This window comes from Paramacrobiotus metropolitanus, unplaced genomic scaffold (assembly GCF_019649055.1).
Source record: "Paramacrobiotus metropolitanus isolate TYO unplaced genomic scaffold, Prichtersi_v1.0 Parri_scaffold0000002, whole genome shotgun sequence".
In the NCBI taxonomy this organism is placed as follows: Eukaryota; Metazoa; Tardigrada; class Eutardigrada; order Parachela; family Macrobiotidae; genus Paramacrobiotus; species Paramacrobiotus metropolitanus.
The window spans coordinates 571478-595648 of record NW_026570222.1 but is presented as its reverse complement, the minus strand read 5'-3'; the positions used below and the strand labels follow the sequence as shown (position 1 = coordinate 595648).

At 40.4% G+C, this 24171-nt stretch overlaps 5 protein-coding genes across 8 annotated transcripts; 3 read left to right on the top strand and 2 right to left on the bottom strand.

The window, feature by feature from the left end:
• Window positions 1-2539: 2539 nt before the first annotated feature.
• Window positions 2540-7723, top strand: LOC129589719 (ras-related protein Rab-26-like). Of its 3 annotated transcripts, XM_055484574.1 has the most exons (8): window positions 2540-2939; window positions 3077-3664; window positions 4162-4199; window positions 4629-4701; window positions 5512-5623; window positions 6161-6213; window positions 6662-6784; window positions 6931-7723. In XM_055484574.1, the coding sequence occupies exons 2-8, from the start codon at window positions 3599-3601 to the stop codon at window positions 7117-7119; spliced, it is 654 nt and encodes a 217-aa protein (XP_055340549.1). In that variant the 5' UTR covers window positions 2540-2939; window positions 3077-3598; the 3' UTR covers window positions 7120-7723. The 3 variants fall into 3 exon arrangements, with proteins under 3 accessions (XP_055340549.1, XP_055340540.1, XP_055340556.1); XM_055484565.1 differs by having other exon boundaries at window positions 2540-3664; XM_055484581.1 differs by lacking the exon at window positions 4162-4199 and having other exon boundaries at window positions 2540-3664; window positions 6931-7123.
• Window positions 7724-7990: 267 nt separating this feature from the next.
• On the top strand, window positions 7991-10284 carry LOC129589694 (uncharacterized). 2 transcript variants are annotated; one of them, XM_055484538.1, is made up of 4 exons: window positions 7991-8130; window positions 8206-8348; window positions 8642-8723; window positions 9015-10284. In XM_055484538.1, the coding sequence occupies exons 2-4, from the start codon at window positions 8289-8291 to the stop codon at window positions 10280-10282; spliced, it is 1410 nt and encodes a 469-aa protein (XP_055340513.1). In that variant the 5' UTR covers window positions 7991-8130; window positions 8206-8288; the 3' UTR covers window positions 10283-10284. The 2 variants fall into 2 exon arrangements, with proteins under 2 accessions (XP_055340513.1, XP_055340518.1); XM_055484543.1 differs by lacking the exons at window positions 7991-8130; window positions 8206-8348; window positions 8642-8723 and adding an exon at window positions 8740-8948.
• A 409-nt stretch (window positions 10285-10693) lies between these two features.
• Window positions 10694-12375, bottom strand: LOC129589710 (dehydrodolichyl diphosphate synthase complex subunit DHDDS-like). Its single transcript, XM_055484557.1, has 5 exons — window positions 11815-12375; window positions 11648-11764; window positions 11466-11567; window positions 11244-11358; window positions 10694-11160 (listed from the first exon to the last, which is right to left on the bottom strand). The coding sequence occupies exons 1-5, from the start codon at window positions 12147-12149 to the stop codon at window positions 11038-11040; spliced, it is 792 nt and encodes a 263-aa protein (XP_055340532.1). The 5' UTR covers window positions 12150-12375; the 3' UTR covers window positions 10694-11037.
• Window positions 12376-12501: 126 nt separating this feature from the next.
• Window positions 12502-15739, top strand: LOC129589684 (transmembrane protein 104-like). Its single transcript, XM_055484528.1, has 12 exons — window positions 12502-12843; window positions 13001-13088; window positions 13185-13306; window positions 13539-13632; window positions 13700-13831; window positions 13893-13923; window positions 13979-14078; window positions 14151-14253; window positions 14312-14416; window positions 14523-14614; window positions 14724-15172; window positions 15297-15739. The coding sequence occupies exons 2-12, from the start codon at window positions 13041-13043 to the stop codon at window positions 15509-15511; spliced, it is 1491 nt and encodes a 496-aa protein (XP_055340503.1). The 5' UTR covers window positions 12502-12843; window positions 13001-13040; the 3' UTR covers window positions 15512-15739.
• On the bottom strand, window positions 15550-23610 carry LOC129589675 (uncharacterized). The gene is made up of 21 exons (XM_055484516.1): window positions 23161-23610; window positions 22795-22895; window positions 22560-22716; window positions 22278-22415; window positions 21871-21987; window positions 21372-21639; window positions 21155-21298; window positions 20911-21088; window positions 20617-20698; window positions 20134-20303; window positions 19722-20054; window positions 19139-19438; window positions 18763-18969; window positions 18425-18626; window positions 18090-18238; window positions 17855-17974; window positions 17560-17658; window positions 16492-16635; window positions 16222-16350; window positions 15943-16152; window positions 15550-15776 (listed from the first exon to the last, which is right to left on the bottom strand). Exons 1-21 carry the CDS (start codon window positions 23300-23302, stop codon window positions 15642-15644), a joined length of 3525 nt encoding a protein of 1174 aa, XP_055340491.1. The 5' UTR covers window positions 23303-23610; the 3' UTR covers window positions 15550-15641.
• Between the last annotated feature and the right edge of the window lie 561 nt (window positions 23611-24171).

Below are 24171 nucleotides of genomic sequence, written 5' to 3'. Positions count from 1 at the left end.
AACTGCCCATCTGACATAACTATGGTATCCCGAGATTTCTTATTAATACCTGACTCCTTTCTTTGCTGAACTTCTGCCTCGTACGCAGTAACATTCAAAGTCGCCCATTCTTTTGCTGCTTTGAAATCCGCTTCTGACATATTCAAGTAAGCTGACGGGATAGATCGTTCGTGCGAGAACCAAGTGCTATAATAACTCGGAGCTCTTACCAACGTTGAATTTTTGTCTTCCCAGTCAACCCATTGTTGACTACAGTACGCGCTCTTTTTCTCCGGAGGTTCTAACCCTACTGCTCTATACATTAAGCCAAGGGGAACTTTCTTCGGAAACTGAAAACGAGTATCAAACCCGCTTTCCACCGCTTTCGACTGCAATCTTTCTGATTCGATTTTTCTCACTGGCCAAAAATTATCTCGTTTTACAGTTAAATCTGCTGCTTCTGACATTTTGTTTGCAATGCAACCGCGACTAACCTTACCAATTAATACTGGGTTCAGAAAGTGAAGGTTACACTGTACCCGTTGATTGACGAATCAACCAACTCGTATGACCCACGGCTCTTGACAGAAATACACGTACGCTACTCAAAGCTGTGACTCCTGACAACACCGTTTCGTTAGGACGATGCTGACTCAATATCAACCTCCGCGATACTGAGACAACACGACCGAAAATCTCGTTGTTACAGCACACCCTCAAGCATGCGCAAACAACTCGTATTTATCTCGTTGCTACAACACACACTCAAGCATGTGTAAACAACTCGTATTTACAGCTGACCTTTAAGGTTTCAACTGCTAATCGTATTTTACCGCTAGTTACAACACTGTGACTGATTTCCAGTTAACAGTGACACTGCGTTACACAACAAGAGACAGCTATATCTGCTCTGTTGATTACCGAAAATTTTCAAAAATCGTAGTACGATGGCTACTCCGCTAACTCGGATACGCCATATTTACCAAGATTCAACATTTTTACGAAGATTCAATATTAAAGAACGGCTAAAAATAGGTTGCGAATATTCGCACGTTTGACTTACAAATTCCGATCAGCTAATCCTGCTGATTCTGCCGTTCACGTTCACGTAGTCTTTCTGGCTTGCCCGGTTCAAAAAAGAAAATAAAATGAAAGGAAATTTTGACCTCGAATGGTCTTACGGTGCTTTTTCAATCATAGACACGTAAAGTGCCGCATACACGAACAGTTTTCAAGTGCCTATACTGTTCTCAGTCCGTATTGTCACCCAAAATATATATCGCTAAGTGCGAATCAATCTATACATCAATCAAACCGGGGGACTCGGTTACCCTAGGTCAGAACTGGAACGCAGACCTCCTGCACCACACTAGTGGCTCCTAACGGACTTTCTTAAATGTGGGCTCTCTCGAGTTGACCACCAACCATCCTGCACCATCAATTTAATTATACTATCAAATTAAATTAAACTTTCTGCTCCATCGGGAAAGTTTGAACCACGTTGGGCGCCATGTCGTGCAATAGAGAATAGGGTGAACGAACGCGGTGTGCCGGTGGTGAAATTGCACTTCCCAACCACGACCAGTCGGAAAATAGAGCTACTCTTATCTCAACTTCTTATGTATTTCATGGAGCGAAAGGTTAAGGATGTTGATGTACAAGTATGAGATGATATGCTAGGATGAAGAAGAGGATCCGGAACTCGAAAGCCTGCTGAAAGAGAAGACACGAAAGGAAAGCACAAGAGATGCGTGAAGTTATACGTTACCTGTCCGACGCTAGATGGTAGCTGAAGCGTATGAGAACTCCATCAACCTGGCGCTACAGGGCATGAAGATCGAAGAGACCGAAAGGTCACGGCAAACAAGTGGGATCAAGTGGGTAACCTGTTACGTCACGAGACTATCCGAAGATGATAATGCACGTCGACGAAGTAGAGGAATGACCCCTGACAATAGGTGAAAGGTCACCCAGAGGTCAGTTTGAACAGCCTCACTTGGAAAGAGAAGACCAGAGCAAAAGCCTGAAGTTAATCAGATCGAGTAACAAGACTCTACTTTTGTTGGGATTACAACTCTTGACATTACAATGGGCGACGAGCGCCTTATATAGCCCTGGGCACCGCAAGTGCTGGCTCTTCGTACGCGCAGGTACGGGTCTGAGAACAATAGGGATTTACACGCTAGCCAATAGAAGACATCTAAGGACACGTGGACTAATCACACCGCTGCATCTCTACACGTGGACTAATGAGAACATGAGGTCAACTAGTACACTAGAACAATAGGTTGAGCTACGTCATTGAAGCGCGGTCAAGTCGAAATGGCAAGTCGCGGTCAAAGTTCTCTGCTGGAGATTTCTGAGAAGTCGAACTAGAGACTCGGGGTCAGGACTCGCGTAGAAGTTGTAGTAAAGCCTAAGCCTTAGTAGTAGGGGTAGAAGTAGTAAAGTAGTACCGATGTGTACTAAGGGACGCCAGTACACGTCAGTTTCCTTGTCGATAGTCCATAGTTTTCTATTTATATTGTCTGCTCGCCATCGGCACATAGTTGCATATACTTAAACTCGGACTTTTCCGGTCATAACGATGCCAATTTAGTCGCGTTTAGGTTCCGACATTTGACTCTTCAATCGTGTTTCCTTCGGACCTTGTATTAATAAGGTCCACACTTCATACTAACAGCCCTAGGTTGGCCTATTGTGCTCTTTGGCAATCGAATCGGGATCAGACCATTATCCCATTACGAAGCCATTTTGAACCGTGGCAGTTGGCACTTTAGCTAGCCATCATCACGACTCCAGACGCATGGGGACGATGCATCCGGCTGCACCGTATAAGCCGGCACTGGTGCACGTAGGGAGTTATTTGGCATTGCTGCCGCTAACTTACCGTATACCACAGCTTCCTGTTGAGCAGATCGATTATCAGGCGGGGTCTGAAAGAGGAAATGCCTTCTACTGTAAGTCACTTGTTGGCGAATGTGCAGAAGGAAGCTGTCTGTTGCGTGCCTATTCTTGCCGGGATTACTGGTAAATATATATGTTTAATTTATGTTTCCTATCTTTTTGTTGCTCCCCGTGTTGCTCTGGCCTTAAGCTGGGTGGAAAAATCAACCATCAGCCAAACACGACTTCCTGTCATGAACGCCCGAAACTGCCAGCCAGTAATCCAGTCAGTGATGCCATAAACGACAAGGACTGCATATGGAGCCATATGGACAATAAGTGCGCGCTAGCGCAGTTCCTTCGGATAATGGAATCATCTGCGATCATTTGTAAAATAACATTTTAGACGCTCCTTTATAAACACAGTATTTCTTTTCCTCCATTCCGGCGTTTTAGCAACGTTAATTATAAATAATCGGCTGGAAGTAGCGTGGATTCGTTACCTGCTACACAAGTCTTCCTAGCTTCGGACGCAGCGACGATTTAAATACACTGGTCGATGTCTGCAAACACTGATCAACAGAACGCAATACAGATGCAAACATACACGTCTGTGGTTGCATCCAACTCTGGGCAATCTTATTGAGAAGACAAATAAGTATACAGTGGCATTAATGTAATTAGATGTTACATTGGGAAAGAACTGGGATCAACGGGACGCGTTACAGCCGGAATGACCTATGCGGCAATTACAGACACTGCGCAAGAAAGCCATTATGACGATGCAGTCATTCATAAGGTAAAAGCTTTGGTTTATGTGTCACAAATGCTGGCAATTTTACGCTAGATTTCTCAATGGTGATTGTACGCTTTGATAACTTCCCGTTTTCACGTAATCTGTGGCCTATAAAATTATTTGAGTACTTTAAAATATTATTTACTTTAATAAATTTTTCACCATTGCCCATTCTCAGCATTCTGCAGTTCTACTTCTAGCAGTTCTACCTTGAAAGATAATTACGAATATTGTAAAAACAGTAAGTTTAATTTAATTACTGCTAGTATAATAATATGATCATGACAGACAAAAGTTATAAAAACATTATAAACTTTTCAAAATTAACAAAAAATTTTCTCCTTTGTTTAAGTCCGTTAACAGATTGGCTAAACGCTGTTTTTTTAACGTTTAAATTTCTATCATTTTAATTAGTGTGTACCAGCGCTGGCTTTTTAATCTAGAATTATCACGTTGTACAACGGTTTTAGCGACGTTTCTGCAATGATATTCATTTACAGACTATTCTGGTCGGCGATTCTGGTGTAGGGAAAACCAGGTAAAAGGTGTAGCGGAATGGCACTGAAGTCAGTACGAGTAGAAGTATTCTTTTAAACCTCCAGTATACTACAGGTGGATCTTGAAGATGAATACTTACTAATGTATTGTTACCGGCGTGCCGCAATAATAATAAGAGAGTTTATTATTTACTGAATTGAAAGGAAATTGGTACTTATTTTATCTGGCATAATTAACAACGAAACCTGTACGGTGGGTGTGGTAGTGCATTATGCGACTTACAAACTAATCAAAATTTTTTTGTAATATATATTTATTCCACTTTAAAAAATTTTAATAAAGTGCTGTTCAGAAACCCATAAACTTTGAGTAACGTATTTCTAGTAAATGCTTTAAATCTAGTAACTCTATCTGGGTTCATGATCTCTGTATCGATACCAGCATAATTTTTTTGTGTTTGGATGCTTAGTTTCCTGGTCCAGTTTGATACTGGCAAATTTCAACCTGGTTCTTTTGCCGCGACGGTCGGTATCGGATTCACTGTAAGTCCCGTGCTATCGGATATTTTTTGTACTGCATGCAATGCAATGGTTCAGTTGTCAACCACCTCATCAATAATGACTGATTATACGAAAACCGACATTAAAATTGCAACAGGGTGGTTCGATTTAGTTATGACAAATACCACGAGGAACGTTAATAATTTTAAGCACCATTAATAATCTGTAAAGCAGAGGAAACAGTATTGAACGTGTTACTGGTTTTGTTAAAGTAATAACATGGTGCGTTAACGATATTAATTACGCCACATGTTCCGACCATGACAGTCGCACTCTTAGCGTATCATGCAATGCTTCTGGTTGATGAGAATTTGAGCAGGGTCTAAGAGATTAATGAAACATAATACTTCGCTTTTTTGAAGTTGTTTCTGATCAGGTAATATACCTATGTAGTATGTACACTGTTACAGTATATGGATATGCCTGGATGTCTGCGTTAGGCGGACTACGTGTGGGTCCACCGATATATAGGGATACAAAATCATACAATCAATACAGTAATAATACGAGTATTAAGGCTGACATACTAGCTTCTAACTAAATTTTTATTTTCCTCTCAACTAACCATAAGTATACTCGTGTTCATTAAACAGGATCAACAAAAGGATACTATTACTGTTGCATGCATATGTCACAGTACTCACATGCATCGATTTACCGATGCCAAAGCAGAATTATTCAATGCAATACAGATTGAAATACCGTATTTCTGTTAACAGTGTACAGTATGTGCTGGACTGTGACAAAAATTTTCTATGAATCTACATTTAAGCATTTTGGTGATTCTTTCAGAACAAAACAGTAACAATGACCGACAACAGCAAAGTGAAGTTACAAATATGGGATACAGCCGGACAGGAACGTTTCCGGTCTATCACACATGCCTATTATCGAGACGCTCATGGTACAAAATTATATTTGCAGTTTTGTGTTATGGTAAACTGTTATCCGGTTTTTGTTGCTTCCAAATATGTTAGTTATGCATTGATGCTTCGTATCATCGATTGTTCGTGCTACATACGAATAAGTAAAGTATGCATGAATTAGCAAGTACTGTAAATGCTATCCGTATAAATATTATAGTATGTGTTCACGTCATAGCTCGTAAGCATTCTCTGTGGCAGTACAGTAGTTACTGACTGTGCTGTGCAGTATGTACTGTCATTCACTTGATTTTTATTAATTTTGTCAGCAATACATGCACGAAAATCCGATTGGCCAGGATTAGGAACAAACTATGATCAAACACAAATAATTAATTGCTATTGTTTTTGCCAATACCAGAAGCTAACCATACCTGACTCTGAGTGTCTGACATAAACTTCATTATAGCATGGACAGTGCAAAAGGAAAGGTTAACGTTACAGTCTGTTGTAAATATATGCCGCTTTCGGCAAATAGGGAATCCTTGACCAGCTCTCTAAATCGGAAATTTTTTCAGCTTTGTTGTTGCTATATGATGTTACCAGTAAAGCCAGCTTCGACAACATAAGGGTAAGTCAAACATAACTCTTTGCATGCTCTGAATCTGCAGAGAATGGATTATCACATCAGGTTCCCACAGGGCAAGGATTGCCGTTTGCGTCACCGCAATTGCACGAGTAGTACAACATAACTCGCCCATTTGCAAACTGATGACAAAACAATTTTAGAACAATTATTTCGTATTCGGTAATTATTGCGTACAGACTCTGTAAGTTCTGTATACTGCTGGAAGCAGATCGTGCCGGCGTTAGAAACTGAAATGCGTAGAGATATCGACTTGATAATACTAATATTGATATACTACTATACTTTCTAGTTTCTATCATTTATCTGCACAAACGCTAGTACAGTACTATACGAATATATTCATACTTCTGCAGTTATGCGCACGAGTAGCATACTGGTGTATTGGAAAGACACACCAGTAATTAACCAGAAATCTTTCGAACAATTGTAGGCTTGGCTTGCCGAAATCCATGATTTCGCTCAAGAAGACGCTGTAATTCTTCTAATCGGGAATAAAGCAGACATGACCAATGCAAGAACAGTGCGAAAAGAAGATGGAGAGCGTTTAGCAAATGTAAATAGTTGTTATTAAGGCGCGAAAACTATATTACCGGTAATACGAAAGGTTTAGGAAAACTCTTGGCAAAACGTGGTTTGTACGGTATGGACGAATGATTTGCTGATCTTAATTACTAACAATAAGCCTGAAATTAATTGCAGGAGTTTCGCGTAACCTTTATGGAGACCAGTGCAAAAAGCGGTCTTAATGTTGAGACTGCTTTTCGTACTATCGCATCGTTTTTACGAACCCGACAAGATTTTCCAAAGGAAAAGACTGTTCGGCTAACGGAAATTAATAACGCTACATCAAGTGCAGCTAGCGGCCTTTGGAAATGCTGCGGTTATTAAACTTTGCAGATTTGTGGCACACTGTCGTTGTTTTTCGTATAAGTTACTAGTACTTGTGGTTTTACCTGGCTTCGACTTTCTGCAATTATGTAGTAAGATAAAAATCATTCAAAACAGTGACACTGCTATCGTTTTCGGCGGAGGTACTTAATGAAAAATATTTCGGAAATTGTTGGTTTATAAAGATTCTTTCCCGTAAACTGTCAGCTGATCAAACAATTACGTACCTGTATTGCCCATTAAAATAATTATTGGTGAATTTGGTATAAAGTATTGTATAAAATTTCGCTTCTTTTTTTTGATTACGCAGTGTTTTTCCTTATGTAGAGTTACCACCTCATGAACCTTAGTTGTGAAAATACTGTAGCGTTAAATTCTTTAGAAGGTCACACGAAGCTGTGTTACTATTCACAACATTCGATTCGTGCCTAAAGTTTTTTTTTATTGGCGTTTGTTTTGCAAAGTTGAAACCTTGAGTACCGCATAGCAGCCATACTCAGCTGCCATAGCTTGAGTTCGTCTACCGCTTGCGCATAGTGATATGCGTCCGCATTTCGGAAGTCTGCCTCTGAGAAGCGGATACTTCATATTTTAATAACGGCCAGTGACGTCCTGATACCGTGATACGGTTGTTTGTTGGCGATCCTCCGGTGGACTTATTTTGACAATCGGTGTCAATCGTTGGTCTAAACCGTCTAATAGACCTTGTGATTCATCGTATCGAAAAATTATTAATAAGCTCAGCATCATCTGATTGGTGATTCGAGATGAGATCACAATGATTTTTTTTTCTTCACTGCTGGAATACAGGAATAGCAAAATCTCACTGTAGCTTTTGTGGGCAGTAACTGCAAGTAAAAGTAAAATGAATGGTTATGGACTCCCCTTCTGACTGGATTTGATAATGCCTCTTTGATTTCCCGTTGCAAATTGATTACTAGTATGCATTTCTTACTGGTGTTGTTTTCTGCTTAAATCCATTTTGACATTTCTTACGCATCGGATTCTGAGGTCTGCTTTTCGCGTTTCTGAATTTGTGTTTCCTTCCGTCTTGGCAACAAATAACTAAATGCAATCCCTGTCTAGCGAATGTCGGACCACGCACTATGAAGAGTGAGCGGTTTGTCGACAAGCCAAAGCCACTGGAGACTTACAGTTAGCATTATACTATGGAGCAGATTGATAAAAAATCTGAAGTTCCTGCCAACGCGCAGGCGAAGCCTAAATGGGTAAGGTCTAATAATAATTGTCAAAAAAGCCCTTCATGATTTGCTTTCGTACTTCTTTTCCGTAGGTAAAATATACAAATCGACACGGGTGCTAGCAAACAGAAATAATTGAATTTGAAATTACTAAGTTAGCTTTAGCCAATGGAGACTGGAGACGTCGATGTTTTTTGATTTTTAACAAGGCGTCGAAGCGCGTTATGAGCCTTATGGCTATATTCTATTATGTGCTATAGAGTAAAGCAACAAATTTTGCTGCCAGTTCTTTCTTGCAGAAGACATTGTTTGTTTAATAGGTGCAGTCGGATTTTCCAAAAACTGGGAAGCGATCAGCGAATTCGAAAAATACGGTGCCGCGCTCTCGCAATAGGCAAGAAGGTATACAAGTAGTCAAGTAGAGTGTGATGAGGCATTTACCGCAAGCGGTGTGATGTCAGCGTATAACCTCCATTTAGCAAGATGTGAAAATCCGGCACGATTACAAATGCTAATGATCTTTTAATGATTTTAACTCGCTGATAATATCTGCTTATCAAAGCACTTTGTGTACTACCCACCAGAATTCTGATACAGATCACGGGTTTGCTGGCTGCATAAAGCATGGTCAGTAGATTAATTTAACAAAGAGAGAGGTTGTGGTTGTTGTACTTGGTCGGTTTCATCTTGCAGACGGTCCGAAGCGACAGCGTTGTAACGTCAACCGTCTCGGCGCACGTGTGCGTATGCGTCCGCTGCGAAAACAAAAACTGCCACCCATTGAAGATCTGAAACTGAAAAATACTACGGAAGGCACCTCCGACGTTGAGGACATAGACCCATCGGAATGCGAAACCACTGCGACGCAGTACTACAGGCTGACTGCACAGGGAAGATTGGGCATCGACCACACTCCCAAAAAATCGAAGAAGTACTGCAACGTTCTGGAACCGAAAGCCGAGATAGAAGAGGAAATTATTGACAGGAATCCGAAAAAGAAGACTGATTGCGCCAATGTTGCCGCCGATCAGCAAAATGCTGCACATTCGCATGACGGGCAACCACAGGAGGCTGCTGGTATCTGTGCAGAAATTCCTCTGGGACAGTATAAAAATGTGGAATCGGAGAAAAATTGTACTCAGCCATATGATTATGACGCAACTCCCGATAAACCGGAAGCGGAATCTCACCCTGTAAACCAACACGACCACGCCGTGGACGGAGAGGAAAACCGCACCGAGAAGGGTGCTGATCAGGCAGATGTGCCGGGAGTAGTATTTTATGGGCCTTTTCCTAAGAATTTGTTGACCTGCACATTAAACTCAGATCTACCAACGAAACGAACGTTAATGTCGCATCGAAAAAGAGGACGAAGCGGATCCAGTTGCGCTTCTGATGGTGTTTTGGTTATTCCTGCGACTCCTGACGCTGAGATACCTGGGACGCCGGCAGCAGTCGCGCACACCTGCGACGACTTTGACCTTTCCGACGATGAAATGGAGGACGTGCCCTGCGTCTATGGAAACATGGTCAACGGTATATCATTCTTGAATAATCCCGTGGCAGTGAGGCCAAAACGAACACCGTCACCGGTAAATACTCCCGTGACATTTTCGCAGCTGACTCAGAATTCCTTGCAAGATGCGGAGGAATTAGAGCCCACCCAGGTGTTGCTCTTGGACGAAAACGGCGATCCCATTCCCCCGCCAGGTTTTTCTCAGGTGCCTGAGATCCAGTCTACACCTCGGTCGGAGGTCAAAGACGCTGCTCCCGACTGCATTATTGATCGCTGCTTCCGATACATGAATTTTGAAACACCACTGAAGACGGCCCAGTTTGTCCTAGCTGATGATACGCCGGAATCACAGTACCGCAACAGTTTTGACCGTGACGGATTGCCCGACACCCAGGAAAGCTTGTTTGGAAGTTTCAGCGGGAGTTCCAGTGGGACTAGCGATTAGATCACTTATTGCAAGTACTGTACTCGTAGTGAAAATTCAGAGTTGCGCAAGGAATTTTGACGATGACATTTTCAGGTTAATTACGGCTTGGCCAAATTTTAATTTTTTTCACTGCCTGTAAAAATATAGATTGCTTCGCTCAAGCTTGAGATGTCAATATGAATGTGTAATTATGGAATTCCAATGCATATGCCATGATTTTAAGAAATTTTAATTAGTAATTTCTTTAGTTAGCTTGTTTGATTTTATATATTCTATGTGGTACATCTCTGTTAAACGGTGTGTGTCATGAAATTTTGCTGGTGGCACAAAATGTGGACTTTTGTTAAAGGTTTTTTAACTTGAATTTCATCGTATGGCGCAGACTGGTTTCCGAATTCAGACAAATCTTGAACTAACTGACCGAAAACGCGGTCACAGAATAAGGTACAGCCACAAGTGCTGAAGTTTTGGCGAACAGAGCCAGAGGTTTATAAAATATCGAACTGTATTTTTTTTATTTTGAAGAGAATAAAATTTTCCACAAACTGGTACGTCTGAAATACAACACACCTAAGGTAATAAGCAAAACTGTTGTTGTCTCAAGTGAGTGTCTTCTCCTTTTAAGAAGTATCAACGACTGACAACGAGACAGCGACCACAATTTTTGCTGTGTAAAACCCGACATTAACACATTTCAAATTCACCGAAAGAAACGAATAATTCGTAAAACAGCAGTGAGACATACTGCTGAAAGGAATCTGTTGAAAGGAATGTCATATCTCGTCTGCAGTGCGGTAGGAAATCTGGTGTTGATAATATAGTATACAAGCCAGAAGATGCCAAAGGCTAAAATCCGGCCACAAAACTTCGACGAAACTCAAAATGGAATGGGACGCCTTTGGATAAAAAGCATAAATACAATTAACATACGGTACAAATGAAACATAATCAAAGCGTGCACTCGTGTATCTGTCGATACCTGCCACAAAAGAAAGTCACTCAAGCGGATTTCACCGGAAGTTCTTATTAACAAATCGGGATCGGAAGACATCCGCGTATATAAATGACTGGACAGCGCCTTTTCATCGATTTCACTAAAAATATAAAAAATGTCACTCGTCAGATCGATGCAGAAAGTTAGAAACTATAAAGGAAGCGCAAATCCCTCGCAAATATTATAATTATGGAACTTCCAGCTTACTCTAGTCTAATGTCCCCATTGACTGCCAACGTGGCCAATTCCTTTACAGAGTGTGCTATTTCTTCCCGTGCTGTGTACGCCATGCAAACATTTAAAAACGCCCTACAAACGTGAATGTACAGTGTTTGTTAAAGGGAAAGTTAAAACTATGAGTAAATTAATAGTCAAGCGGAGAAACGCACCGATTATTTTCAGATGTCATCTCCATTATTTCGTTGGCAATTTCCTGAATATCCAACGGCAGCATATGCAAATTTCCAATGATTCTCACACAAACACCATGTTGATGGAGTTTTTCTCTGCAAAATAATACTGTGTTGATGCCACAGAAAGCAGCCGTCAATCTTACCTTTCGGATAACAGTACGCCAAACTTCTGTCTGGCAAGTTCCATTAAACAATCCACTTCTTCTTTGGAACGTTTAAAATTCTCAATACTGAAGGCATAAACTGTAACTTCCGTTATTCCCAGATCCGAGCACCACTCTAGAGTCTCTGTTAGTTTATCGAATCCCATCAGATGTCCCTGCGCACGGTCAATATGCAGTCGTTTAGCAAATCTTCGATTGCCATCCATGATGAAAGCCACATGATTAGGAATTCGTCCCATCTTGACAACATCACACGCAACTTTCTGCAGCCACGAACGTCCATCTTTCCGAATCCATGTATCACCACCCCCCATGGCGATAAAGAATACAAGGAAGGAATCCACAGCAAAGCACGGAAATAATATCGCGGTAAACGGAAGGAAATAACACTAGCCAAAATTATATTTGTACTGACTTTCAAGTTTCGAGGAAACATTTACTCATTACTGCTTTACAGTTTACAGTGGCTTTACAGTGTACTGTACACATCCAAATTTTTACTCAACTTTTTAGAGCATTTGGGATCGGATCTGCCGGTTCGGGTCGGGGGTTTCCTTAAAATTGTGGACCGTTATTGCTACCGCCCAGGTATCCAAGTTTCGTAGTATGAGTCCAAAAGTGGACAACAGTACGAGTACGCGTACTGAGTACTAATGAAAGCAGAAAAGTACTAATATAGAATGTAGACAAAATTTTCGTTTTGCTGTTTTCCTGATAAATGTCTAATAATCAATAAAAACTTCTGATAATAGCATAATATTTGTTGTTAGGAAATTATTAGAATTTGAAGGGTTTTGTTGGTGTTATTCAGATTAAGTTTTGGCCACTTGATGCCTGCAGTTGTTTCCTAGCCTGCGGATTTGTAAAGTGCTACTAATCACTGCATAATGCTCTCCGCAGCGTTCACGTGCGTCGCATTCCTGAAATTCCAATGAAACTGGGGATTTCATACGTCATAAATATTCTTGGAAATCGATATTCCATCGCTGTTACCGCACCTGTGAGGATGTAAGAGAGTTTTTGCATGTGCATTCGTAAGCATTTTTGTCGTTGTATCAGTGATTATGCATCAGCTGCGGCCTGCGAAGTCCGTGCTGTACAAGTGTGAATACCAGCTAGGAGTTCTTTGGGTGTTATATTTTGAGTTTATACATTTCCTTAACAGCTCAGATACTTTATACCTTGCTCCTTGAAATCTCACAATCATGGCGGGAGATAGTCTGACCGACCCTGGATCATCCTACTCGCCTGCGGTACGTTAATGCTGCACAGTGGCGAATTGTTCTCATGACGCCGTTCTTTGACCAAATTGTAAGGCTTGCCCGTACCGTTTACATATCATTTTGTAGGTGGGTTTTTTCTTCATCTTCAACCTTATCGTCGGAACTGGTGCGCTGACTTTGCCGAAGGCGTTTTCTCAGGCGGGATATGTTTTGGGGACAATCGTGCTGTCCATAATTGGTTTCATGAGGTTTGTCGTGCGTGTGCATGATGTGCGAGTTACGAACAGCATGTTTTTATCGGTTGTTGATTTGCGTTTATCGATCGCAAATTAGAAAATCGATTCGTTAAATTTTGTAAGTCGGAAGTTCGTAACCCAAATTCGGAACAGTCAAATAAAATTATTAAGCCTATGTTTAACATAAATTTTTCCGGAAACGGTTAGTGGAGTTTGTTATTTGCTTAAAGTGTCTGGTTTGCAGTTACATTAGCGCGACATTTGTGCTGGAGTCTATGTCAAATGCCAATGCAATTCTCAGGATAAAAAAATTCGACACTTCCGTCGGAAAAGATGAGGTAGCAGGAATTTTATTGCCTGTTCGTTTTCATAAGTAAGTAATATTTCCGTGAGTATGGATTTCAGGAAACAGAAAGCAGTCGCGGTGAAAGGGAGTCATCGCCAGAAATAATTTCTGATCATGAGCCGCTGATTGATACTCGCGAACTGTTACCGGAAGACAGCACCGTGTTCCAAATACGCAAGCGTATTGAATTGGTATTTGGGGAAAATATTGGGCATTATTTCGTACTGGTCTTTATGCATTGTTTCTTTTAAGGGTCAAATGGCGGGCATGTTTTACAGGCGCAGTAAGGAAGTCAGGTTTTCGTGCCGATTTCAGGTTAAACATCTTAATCTTTGCAGTTGGGATCTATCTTTTTTATGCCTGCATGGTTATCTATCTGTTCGGCGATTTAGCCATTTATGCCACTGCCGTTCCCAAAAGTCTTCGTGACATCGCATGGTCGGTTTCTCATGTTTAGTCAGGTCCTTCAGGAAACCAAACAGTCATTAAACCCTCATCCTTTTTTATTAGCACATTTGTGAATGGAAGTTCAGTGTTCAACATGACTGAAGACGATCCATGTTGGGCTACGGCTGAAAATTTGTCTCGACGAAACGCTTACCGTATATTTGTGGTAAATAAGGCATCGAATTTTTATGAATATGTTTGACAGTATTTTCTATCTCATGAAGGCGGTTTTTGCATGCACTTTGGGGCCATTCTTGTTCTTCAACGTCCAAAAAACGAAGTACCTTCAAATCGTTACATCCGCAACACGCTGGGTCGCCCTGATTATGGTAAGTTGCAATGGATTCTGTCCTCAATTTGACAGCGATCTGCTTTGTCGCTGCTGTAGATGCCATTTCAGAGAAAGTACTGTATTGTATTTTGAAAACTTTCTAGATGATTATATTGGCCATTATTTGGATCGCTGAAGGGAAAAATGAAGGACATCCCGTCGTGGCTGATCTCACTGCCTTTCCAAATATTTTTGGGTGAATACTATTCATTTTTACGTCTACTTAAATTTTATTAAAGTGAATATTGAGAAAGCGATATTCAATTTCAGTACCATTTAATAATAGTCTAACTTTACTGACGCAGAACGGCCGTATATGCTTTCATGTGCCATCACTCGCTTCCGGGCGTCGTCACGCCCATCCGTCACAAATCCAGAGTTTATGGATTAATATTTGGGGATTATTTTTCCGCATTATGCTTGTATCTACTATTGGCACTCACTGGAGTTTTTCTGTACAAGCAGCCTAAAGATTTGTATACACTGAACTTCTTCGACGTTGGCGATAAATCGCAGATTGCACCCGATGTCATTCGTTATTTCCTGGCACTCTTTCCCGTATTTACTCTGTCAAGCACGTTCCCTATTGTCGGAATCACTCTTCGTAATAACATTCGTACACTTTTTGGATTATTCACGAAAAAGGATTTTCCTTGGATGATTGAAAAATTTGCATTCCCACTGATCACACTTATACCGCCCATCTGTATTGCTCTCTTGACCGACGAAGTGCAGATTCTGGTTGGCATTACCGGTAAGAATTAGATTTGGACAGGATATGGAGGATGGCCGATGGACAATATCTGCCTCTCAGTACTTTGTACTTTTATTAGCTTTACGTTTATATGGTTTTTTTTCTCATGCATGGTTTTTTTCAGGATCGTACGCTGGATGCGGGATCCAATACGTAATTCCTGCCATGATGGTATATTGTTCACGGAAAATGGTTTTGCGATTAATACCAGATACAGCCGGAACAAAATTACCATACCGATCGCCGTTCCACCATTTCTTTTGGATTGTGTTAATTAATATGTGGGCGTTTGCGAGCATCGTTGTTATTACAGTTAACCACATTATTTATAGAAAGTGATACACGAAATTACTTGGATCTGTGATTGTTTTTACATTTTATTCCCTCCACGGCCTTTAAACTACGCAGAATTTCCGACATCGCAGAATATTATTCTCGCAGTATTGTTTAAAAAATGTTTACTATTTTGTTACAAAAATAACCGTTCTTGGGACTCTGGAATGTTGATGACGGGATACGAAGTATCTGTATCTGGTTCTCGTTGTTCATTGACATATTCTTGTTTGATGACGAAGATAACCGGTTGAGAACTCCAGTCAGAATGCTATGGACACAAAACATGAAAACACCTTTTCACTAAAGCGAACTGCAAACATGGCAAAAGTAGCTTGTAATCCAGTTGAAAACACATAGACATTGCTGGTGGTGTATATAAAGTTATTCAAAATTAAATACATGCTATATATAGCAAACAATTAAAGACAACTTACTTTGAATTGTGAGTTGGCGAAGTGAAGCGATTCGAACCGGTTTGACACTATTTTTGGACCTTCCAGTGTAATTTGTTGAGGAAATCCAGTACATTTACCATGCACTAAAACAATTAATTCCCAACTGGGTTGGAGTCGACAAACCTCCTTGTCGACTAGCACTGCGTGACCTTTGGCAACTTTTCGTCTCAGTTGGTCAATTGAATAATGCTGAACACATTCAGTGACGTTACCAGAATGTTACGAGCATTTTTAGCAGTTTTCTTGAAAGCTTCCTACCTGGAATGTTGGTTGATCTAATAATAAATGCAAAACCAGGCGAAATCCCCAAACGTTCCACATACTCTGGCGAAGGCAAGGAAATTCTACAATAGCGAGCTCCATGACGCCTTTCGGAATTGTAATAGCCTACAAAATGCCAAGTATGAGCTACTCGTACTTTATTCGCCGATGCTAACCGTATGTTCAAACATTCAAACCTCGTTCACATGCGTACGATCTGCGTTTCATCTCAACGATTTATCCGATCTTTACTATGCATGTACTGACCTGAACGTTAGTTTGGCAGAGGAATGTTGTGGATGACCTTTTACCGGATAGAATTTGATAATCGCCTATGACGCATCCAGACGTTAGCGATTCCTCCTCTTCGATCATTTTTTGAGATGGACTGAGGGTACGAACCAAAATGGACTGAAAAACACATACTCAGGGTATTTTTTCCTTCGTTAGCTACTTTGTTGGCTACTATGGGCACACTCCACATGTACGAGTATCGATAGAATGCACAAAGTGAAATTAAGATTTCAAATAATACTTGGTTGTATCCGTCGATCCCATGCAAAAGATATGATTCTGCTTTACTAAAATAAATAAAAAATTATAAAATTAGAGCTATTATAATAAGTTAATATTTGAATGCCAAATAATTGAATGGCAAATATTTTATTTTGCTAAATTCAAGCGCAGCGCGCACGAAGCAAGTAATCAGCATAAAGAAACCGTGTTCCCTTGGTGTTTCTTTAAGGGATTTGGCCCGGTACATAGCACCAAATTCGTGTACACCGACGGGAACTTTCGCTGTCGCGCACTCCCAAACACTTTTTTGCATTGCTTTATGGTAGTTTGTAGCCAAAAGATTTGTATACATAGGCGTGAAATCCGTTTTTTTTCGAATTTTAAAATGAATTTTAAAATTTTTGAAATTCATTTTAAAATTCGAAAAAAATCATGAAATTCTGGATCCGTACCAAAACAATCTTCATGGTAATGCGCATTTATGTGCAAAATTTGAAAGGGATCGGTCCATAATGAGACTTTTGGTACACCTGAATGCATTTAAACTTTTTGGAATATTCTAACAGCCATAACTCCCGAACCGGATGTTGCGCGCACAAACGGATTTCACGCCTATGTATAATTGTATACAAATCTTTTGGCTACAAACTACCATAAAGCAATGCAAAAAAGTGTTTGGGAGTGCGCGACAGCGAAAGTTCCCGTCGGTGTACACGAATTTGGTGCTATGTACCGGGCCAAATCCCTTAAGTCGCATCCACAATGGTTTAAATTTATGGCCAGGAAAGTGGACCATAAATTTAAGTGTGAGGTGCTTACCTTTATTATTCCAGAAACTATCACAATAACGCCAAAAGGTTCCTGGCCGGCTAACAGAATTTTTTGCCGCTTGGAAAATTTTGAAATAGTCGATCGCACCTATTAACACAAATTACTTTCGTCATGCGGTACCATGTCCTACTATCACACCGTCGACGGGTGTTTTGATGAGTACTAAAATCCGGTACCATTAACTTTAGAGATCTTAGCCATTGTCATTTTTTAGTTCAAGCATACAAAACTATCTATGCTTACTACCTAATATTAGACTCATTGAAATTACAGAGCTCATTACCAACAAAAATGCCCGAATTAAAGGCTCGCTCTGAATCCAGTCAACCTGTTTCAAAAGGTCATCCGCGTTTGTGGCTCGATACGGTACATGCGAGGCTTTGTCCATCTTAACTTCAAGGGTCTAAAAATTAAAGATCTGTATATAAATGAAAAAGAGCGCTATTACAAGAAGCTGGCGCACTGCAGACATTTTCGTAAATAAATGTGCGAGCAGCCAAAGCTACATTTTGACTCACATTTCGGAAAATCAGCGCTGTTTTGTCGTCAAGAAGGCCTTTGGACCGCAGATCTTTTACATCTGCTCGCATACTATGCAGAACTTTACGCAGAACATAACGCTTTTTCGCTGCCTTTGCAATGTCCGGTCTTTCCGCCAAAAGAATCCCTAAAGCAGTTAGCAAATTTTTGTATTTGCCATCGCACTTCACGCACCTCTTTTACGACGGTAAGATATAGATAGACTGCACTGCATGTATGTAATCCGTGCAGCGCAATTCCGTAATCTCACGCTGCAGTTCGACGCTAGTACTGTCGCTAGTACTGTTATATTTATACTTTAACACAATTTTACCAAGGTCTCTCCAAACTTCCTTTTCGGCTTCTTCTGCTGATTCCTGTAAGTGCGACAATGCATCGTCGTTGCGAATGATATTCCTTGCCATTCGCGTGGCTTCTCCTTGGCCAATGATGAAGGCTTTGCCAATATCGAAGCCATGCATCAAGCGGTGCGTAACCAAGCCATCCATTATCTTTCCAATCATAGGGAAAATAACCTGAAATATTCACCGCTACCGTAAACTAGGCTGTCCAGCCGATATATTTTGTGCAGAGATAGCTGATAATAACTCAGCAAATGATACGCTAACCATCTCGCCTGCTTGTAGCAAATTAAGTTAGAACAACTCGTACCTTAAGTAGCCGAATTCCGCGAAGCACCCTCAAAAGGCTTAAAACATCAAAAAACCGCAACATCGCTTTGTGTATTGGAGTACCGCCATCCCCGTAGGCCAGTACGTAAATATCCAAACACAAATCCACTAGTAAAATGGACACTATGAGAATCTCTAATTTATTCCACAATCTGCTACAGAAGATGAGGAATCCGAATGCGCAAATCTGCAAATACCCGTCTTATGATCAGAATTTTTTTTAGTTGCGAGCACAATAAGAATTGAAGAAGCAAAGCAAACATTCAAACAATCGAATACGAAAGCAAAAGGTCAAGTTTTAGTAGCAGTAGCGTGTTGTTCACCACTATCGGCTTTTCGAACCAAAGTATACTTACGTTTAAAGCAATTTCCATAATATAAATAAGACAAAAAAATCCATTGGCCACAACAAAATAAATATTTTCATGAAAGAAGTCTTCATTCAGATGATGTCCGTGCCAGTTAAGAGCCAAATTAACAATGGCCGCTGTCACATGAATGGTTATGGTAACGTATAAAAGCGAGGTAAACCAGTACGTATGGACGACCGATCTGGCGAGATGTCGGTACGCTTTCCGGGGACATTTAGCATCCGCAGACTGTTCCGGCTCCGATGCTGTGGGTACATGTCCAGTCAATTTGTGAAGGATTTTTTGCTACAATTAAAAACAATTCGATGAGACAATATTTTAGCGCATAGACAAAAAAAAATCAGCTACGCATCCCCGCACGGGTGCTTGTACCTACAACAGTGTAGCTGCCTTAATACTGCAGCTCACAATATGTAAGATTTATAATACTATTTATTTATTACTGGCATACTTCTGTAGGTAATAATACTGTACACAAAAGCAGTACATTACGAAAGTATATAAATAGGTATACTGTATATACCGTATATACGCTTATCGTTAGTGCTGGCTAATGCAGTTGCCTTACGCAGTAGTTTAGTTTATGGCCGATTCGCCACCGTGCGGTAATCAAATCAGCGCTGATTGTACTGCTGCTCGGATCGACCAGTACACTGTCCACGCATCCTGCCAGGAAGCGAAAGGCATGGCGAGATATTAGACCGCTTTCAAATTGCTCCCAAAAGCTTCTTTTCAGCAATGTCAGCCATACGGTACGAGTGAACTGAAAATCCTGTTCCGATGGGATTATGGTGCTAATCACCGAACTACATGTATGGGTAGACGAAGGGACTTCTGTACATGTTGGTACGGTTGGTGTTGGAGACTGGGGTCCTTTGCGGTGCCGCTTTTTCCTTTTATTCTATTGTTCAATCACATATGGCATGTTGCTTATTGTTAGCTACAGAACAATTTTCTCTGAATGATCACATAGCTCCTACCTTCCGATATGGATTCGGTAAGTTAGTGCTGCTGATCACGTCTTCCCAGTTCGTATCCGCAAGAAAATGATCATGTTTAAGAACTGCAATTTCGTTAGCTCGAACACCCAGGATGTGATTAATAGCATTATCCACCGAGTATAATCTACTTTCCGAGACGCGATCCATCCCTGGAACCAGATAATTATGTGCTATATGTCATGCCGCTTATAATCCTCTGGGGATACACTCTGTATAACATAATATTATACATATACGTAAACAGCATCTTTTAAATAACTTGTGTATTATATATTTGGTTTTGTTGCTGATTTGTTGATAAACAGATCTTTAACCTGTCATCGGCACGGAATAGTTTTCGGTTGTGAAGGCGCTTGTTTATTTGAACTATACAAATTTGTTGCAGCGCACAAAACGTTACGCGGCTTAAGCATATACAGTAGTTGTGCGCCGATTGCAACCATCCAGTTTATCTCGTGTTACCCAATAACTGCAACAGTTTCGCGGTGGTGGTTCCATTAATGCACAAGGTCAGCAGAACGATTCCAATTGTGTGGATTAGGACCTGTCGAGAAAAACACTAAAAGCGTCATCAACTTTAACTGATTGCTAGTTACGTACAGAGAAAGTGAGAAAAGATGAGCAGGTAAAATTACAATACGCTTGCTAGTTGCTGAAGGACTCTGAAGGACTGAACATCAGTTTATAAATTTTTGTTGATTTTAAGTAAATGTTTCAACCGGCCGGATTTGTGCAGATGATGTGAGTACTGCATACCTTGGAACCTATTACATGTTGATCGATGCGTTGATCCAGATTAACGGAAATAGCCAGCGCAAGACTGACTGCGCCGCGTAATCCTCCCCATGACATCACCAACACTGATTTCCATTCGTATCGTTTTGACGGCTGGATATAGCGAATTAATGGCACAAATACACCGATACTGATTACACTACGGATACAGCAACAATTTCGTTGACCGACGCTGTCAAACTTAAAATGTTAGATATGTATTTACCGGATGACAACGACGGAAATGTACAATATGGATAAATTCAAGCAGTCCATGCCGGTGAAATACGACAATCCGCGTTCGGAGATCGTGATTCCGACTATAGCGAATATCAATGTGTTTGCTAGATAAGTCACCGTATTCCAGAATCTAACAAAACCGTATTCTTTGAATATAATATTGTTCGTAATAGGTATTAATGCGGATATGTCTGATGACTTACTCATGCACTAAAGGTTCAACTTCCGGACTGATAACAGTTCCTTCGTAGTTCATTAGTAGTCCCAGCACGACCACCGCCAGCACCCCAGAAATGTTAAGAACCTCGCTGATGTAGTATGTCAGGTATGCGGCAGCCAACGTAATGGATGTCTCCAGAATGGCATCATTGGAGATGCTGGATATACAAAATGTCGCGATTTTTCCGCATATAAAACCAAACAAAGGACCGCCCGCCACCATCAACACGGAATTTATTGCTAACCACTCGCCTGTGCACACCAGAAACCAAAACATTTATAACATTATGCCGTTTTTGTCAAAACAAAAGCAAACGTCAAATTGGTTTTAATAGGCAATATATAGCCATCAAATTACAACAGAGTGCAAGCTCGTGCACACTACTTCACACTTAAAATTTAAATATTAAAAAGGCAACCAACGGCATGTAAGTTACGGTAAAGTACTTCCTATGTGTATAAGCAGATTACAAATTTTCATACCGCTGAAATCGTCTTGAGGAATGCTGAGCGCTAGGAATACGTTAAATAAAATTATTGCAGTTCCATCATTCAGAAGTGATTCGCCTTCCAGGACAACACTCAGTTCTGGTGTTGTTCCTGTAAAATTCGAAGAAAAAAGTGTTGAAAATCACCACATTTTCAACCAAAAGGTGAGATCATTATTAACAACTGAATATCCAATTTGCGTTTGAGTTGCCCAATTCCAGCCAGCTGCGTCATTACTTGCTTTGTTAGTATGAGGCAAGTCATACATTAATTGTTAGTTTCTCGACGCTTAGGAACATAAGAACGAAGTTACAAAAGTTACGAAAGATTAATAAGTTACAAAAGAGTTACTAAAAAACAGCATTGTTGTTTTTTGCTGGTCAAGCCCATTTCCCGCTTACCAACATTTTTTAACAAGGCCACCACTGCCACAGGATCAGTAGCGGAAATCAGCGCTCCGAACATACAACACGATAGCCATGTCCAGTCGGTTCCAAGTGTAAATTTAGCGACTACAGCTGTCAAACAGGTAGCAACAGCTGCAGAATAATATTAAACATTACATCACTGTACAGACAATAATATTGTTAAAATTAGCAGATGTACCAAAGGTCAATTGGTTCATGAATAATAATCGGCGCAGTTACCGACACCTTGCAATGTTAATACGCCGTCAAACGTACCTAGACCTCCAGTAGCTAAAATGAGAATTTGTCCCATTAATTTTCTGAAGATTCGAAAGTCCAATGTAAAAGCGGACTCGAACAATAAAACCGGAAGAAAAATTTGCAGTATCCAGTGAGGATCCAAATAAACGATTTCTGTGTACTCCGCTAAAGGCTAAACATTTCCTCACTTTTACTACAGCATAATTTCCAGAAAATAAGCGCTAAAATGTATTCATACCGAGTCACTTACCTTATGAACAAATGTTGAAAGCACTCCGTAAAAGATTCCAATTAGTAAAATAACAACTGTATAAGGTATGGGAATTCTTGGCTGCAGCACTTGCATCGTAACTGCAAGTCATAAAGTTCTGAACGGCTTTAAATTACAAAAAAAACACTTACGATCAAAATTTCTCTTGAACTGTTTTTAATACGCGCAAACGATGAAATATACTGATTCTTAAAAGAGCATAAAACATGAACAATTGAACATCTGATATTAACACATCGATCATTTATGGTCTATCTCGGTGTAAGATAAACTTTTTTGATTTTTAACTATCTTCGAGCAAAGTAATGATTTGCACACAGAAACACTGCAACGGTTTCGACCTACTGCCTATGCAAATTGTCACGAAGACGAATAGGACCGTCCGAGGTCTGGGATGGCCGCCATACTGCAGCGAATGCGTGTCCAGATCCACTTCCGGTTCGTCATCTGCAGACCCGGAAATCTCTAGCAGGGTGGAATTATCCATTATCGTGTTATTTCACAGTGCGCAGAATATATAAGATACAAAAACTACCAAAAAGAAATTTCTAAATCATAAGCGCAGCTGGACTGTGCGCCACGGAAACCGAAAACAATGTTGATCAGCCATGATTTGGACTCTTTCCCCATGGTTTACTGCCACAGTAATTAACACAAGGATTTCGTTCATAGAGCAGTACATTTGTTGAAAACTATGGTCGTTGGTCTGCTAGATCCCCGTCTGCAAGTCAAAGGTGTTCGGTTCTGCTTTTGTTTGTCATAAGCGGAGTCAGTCAAGTTGAATAGAAAAAACAAATTTACTTTTCGAAGTATCGCAAGCGACGTTTGCTGAGCTTATTGCTCTGCAGAGCCCTTGGATTGCACCAACAAACGTATTAAACATTCGTCGCTCGCGCGCAACAACACTATCCGCGTTTCACTAACAACAACGACTATACCGGTACATCGAAGTAAGAGTATTACAGCTGCAATGCTGCATTTGGTTTAGTTATGGGTGCAAACTATCCATTGTCCACTTTAACAACGCGTGCAACACTTTGCTACATTTTTAGTTCCTTAATTAAGAACAAAACGCAAAGGAACAAAACTCAGGTCATGAGCAGTAAAATAACAAACAAGTCCTAGGTAAAAAACATAAGAAAACAAGTCCTATGGTAAGATTTTATCATACTATATAATTTAGTTGTGAAGTTCAGTTAGAAAATGGAAGAGAGACTGTAACTACCGTACATACATACATATTTAAATTAAACTTAAGTTTGCGCTTATGATAGTAAAATTAGAAGGTAAGCCTAATGTTTATGCCCAAATGCCAGTAAAGCTTTTATAACTGTTGAGAACTACGGTCATCTTCTC

Excerpts from the sequence above, each read along its gene's own strand:
- LOC129589719 (XM_055484574.1), top strand. The coding sequence starts at position 3,599 with ATGACCTATGCGGCAATTACAGACACTGCGCAAGAAAGCCATTATGAC. Across the intron at positions 5,624-6,160 it reads CTATTATCGAGACGCTCATG|CTTTGTTGTTGCTATATGAT; the intron begins GTACAAAATTAT and ends AAATTTTTTCAG. Across the intron at positions 6,785-6,930 it reads ATGGAGAGCGTTTAGCAAAT|GAGTTTCGCGTAACCTTTAT; the intron begins GTAAATAGTTGT and ends AATTAATTGCAG.
- LOC129589694 (XM_055484538.1), top strand. The coding sequence starts at position 8,289 with ATGGAGCAGATTGATAAAAAATCTGAAGTTCCTGCCAACGCGCAGGCG. Across the intron at positions 8,349-8,641 it reads CGCAGGCGAAGCCTAAATGG|GTGCAGTCGGATTTTCCAAA; the intron begins GTAAGGTCTAAT and ends TTTGTTTAATAG. Across the intron at positions 8,724-9,014 it reads CTCTCGCAATAGGCAAGAAG|ACGGTCCGAAGCGACAGCGT; the intron begins GTATACAAGTAG and ends TTCATCTTGCAG.
- LOC129589710 (XM_055484557.1), bottom strand. The coding sequence starts at position 12,149 with ATGGGGGGTGGTGATACATGGATTCGGAAAGATGGACGTTCGTGGCTG. Across the intron at positions 11,765-11,814 it reads GGCGTACTGTTATCCGAAAG|AGAAAAACTCCATCAACATG; the intron begins GTAAGATTGACG and ends ATTATTTTGCAG. Across the intron at positions 11,568-11,647 it reads ATGACATCTGAAAATAATCG|GGCGTTTTTAAATGTTTGCA; the intron begins GTGCGTTTCTCC and ends TCACGTTTGTAG.
- LOC129589684 (XM_055484528.1), top strand. The coding sequence starts at position 13,041 with ATGGCGGGAGATAGTCTGACCGACCCTGGATCATCCTACTCGCCTGCG. Across the intron at positions 13,089-13,184 it reads GATCATCCTACTCGCCTGCG|GTGGGTTTTTTCTTCATCTT; the intron begins GTACGTTAATGC and ends ATCATTTTGTAG. Across the intron at positions 15,173-15,296 it reads GATTCTGGTTGGCATTACCG|GATCGTACGCTGGATGCGGG; the intron begins GTAAGAATTAGA and ends GGTTTTTTTCAG.
- LOC129589675 (XM_055484516.1), bottom strand. The coding sequence starts at position 23,302 with ATGGATAATTCCACCCTGCTAGAGATTTCCGGGTCTGCAGATGACGAA. Across the intron at positions 21,640-21,870 it reads TCCTCAAGACGATTTCAGCG|GCGAGTGGTTAGCAATAAAT; the intron begins GTATGAAAATTT and ends TGGTGTGCACAG. Across the intron at positions 17,659-17,854 it reads TAATTCGGGCATTTTTGTTG|GTGCGATCGACTATTTCAAA; the intron begins GTAATGAGCTCT and ends TTGTGTTAATAG.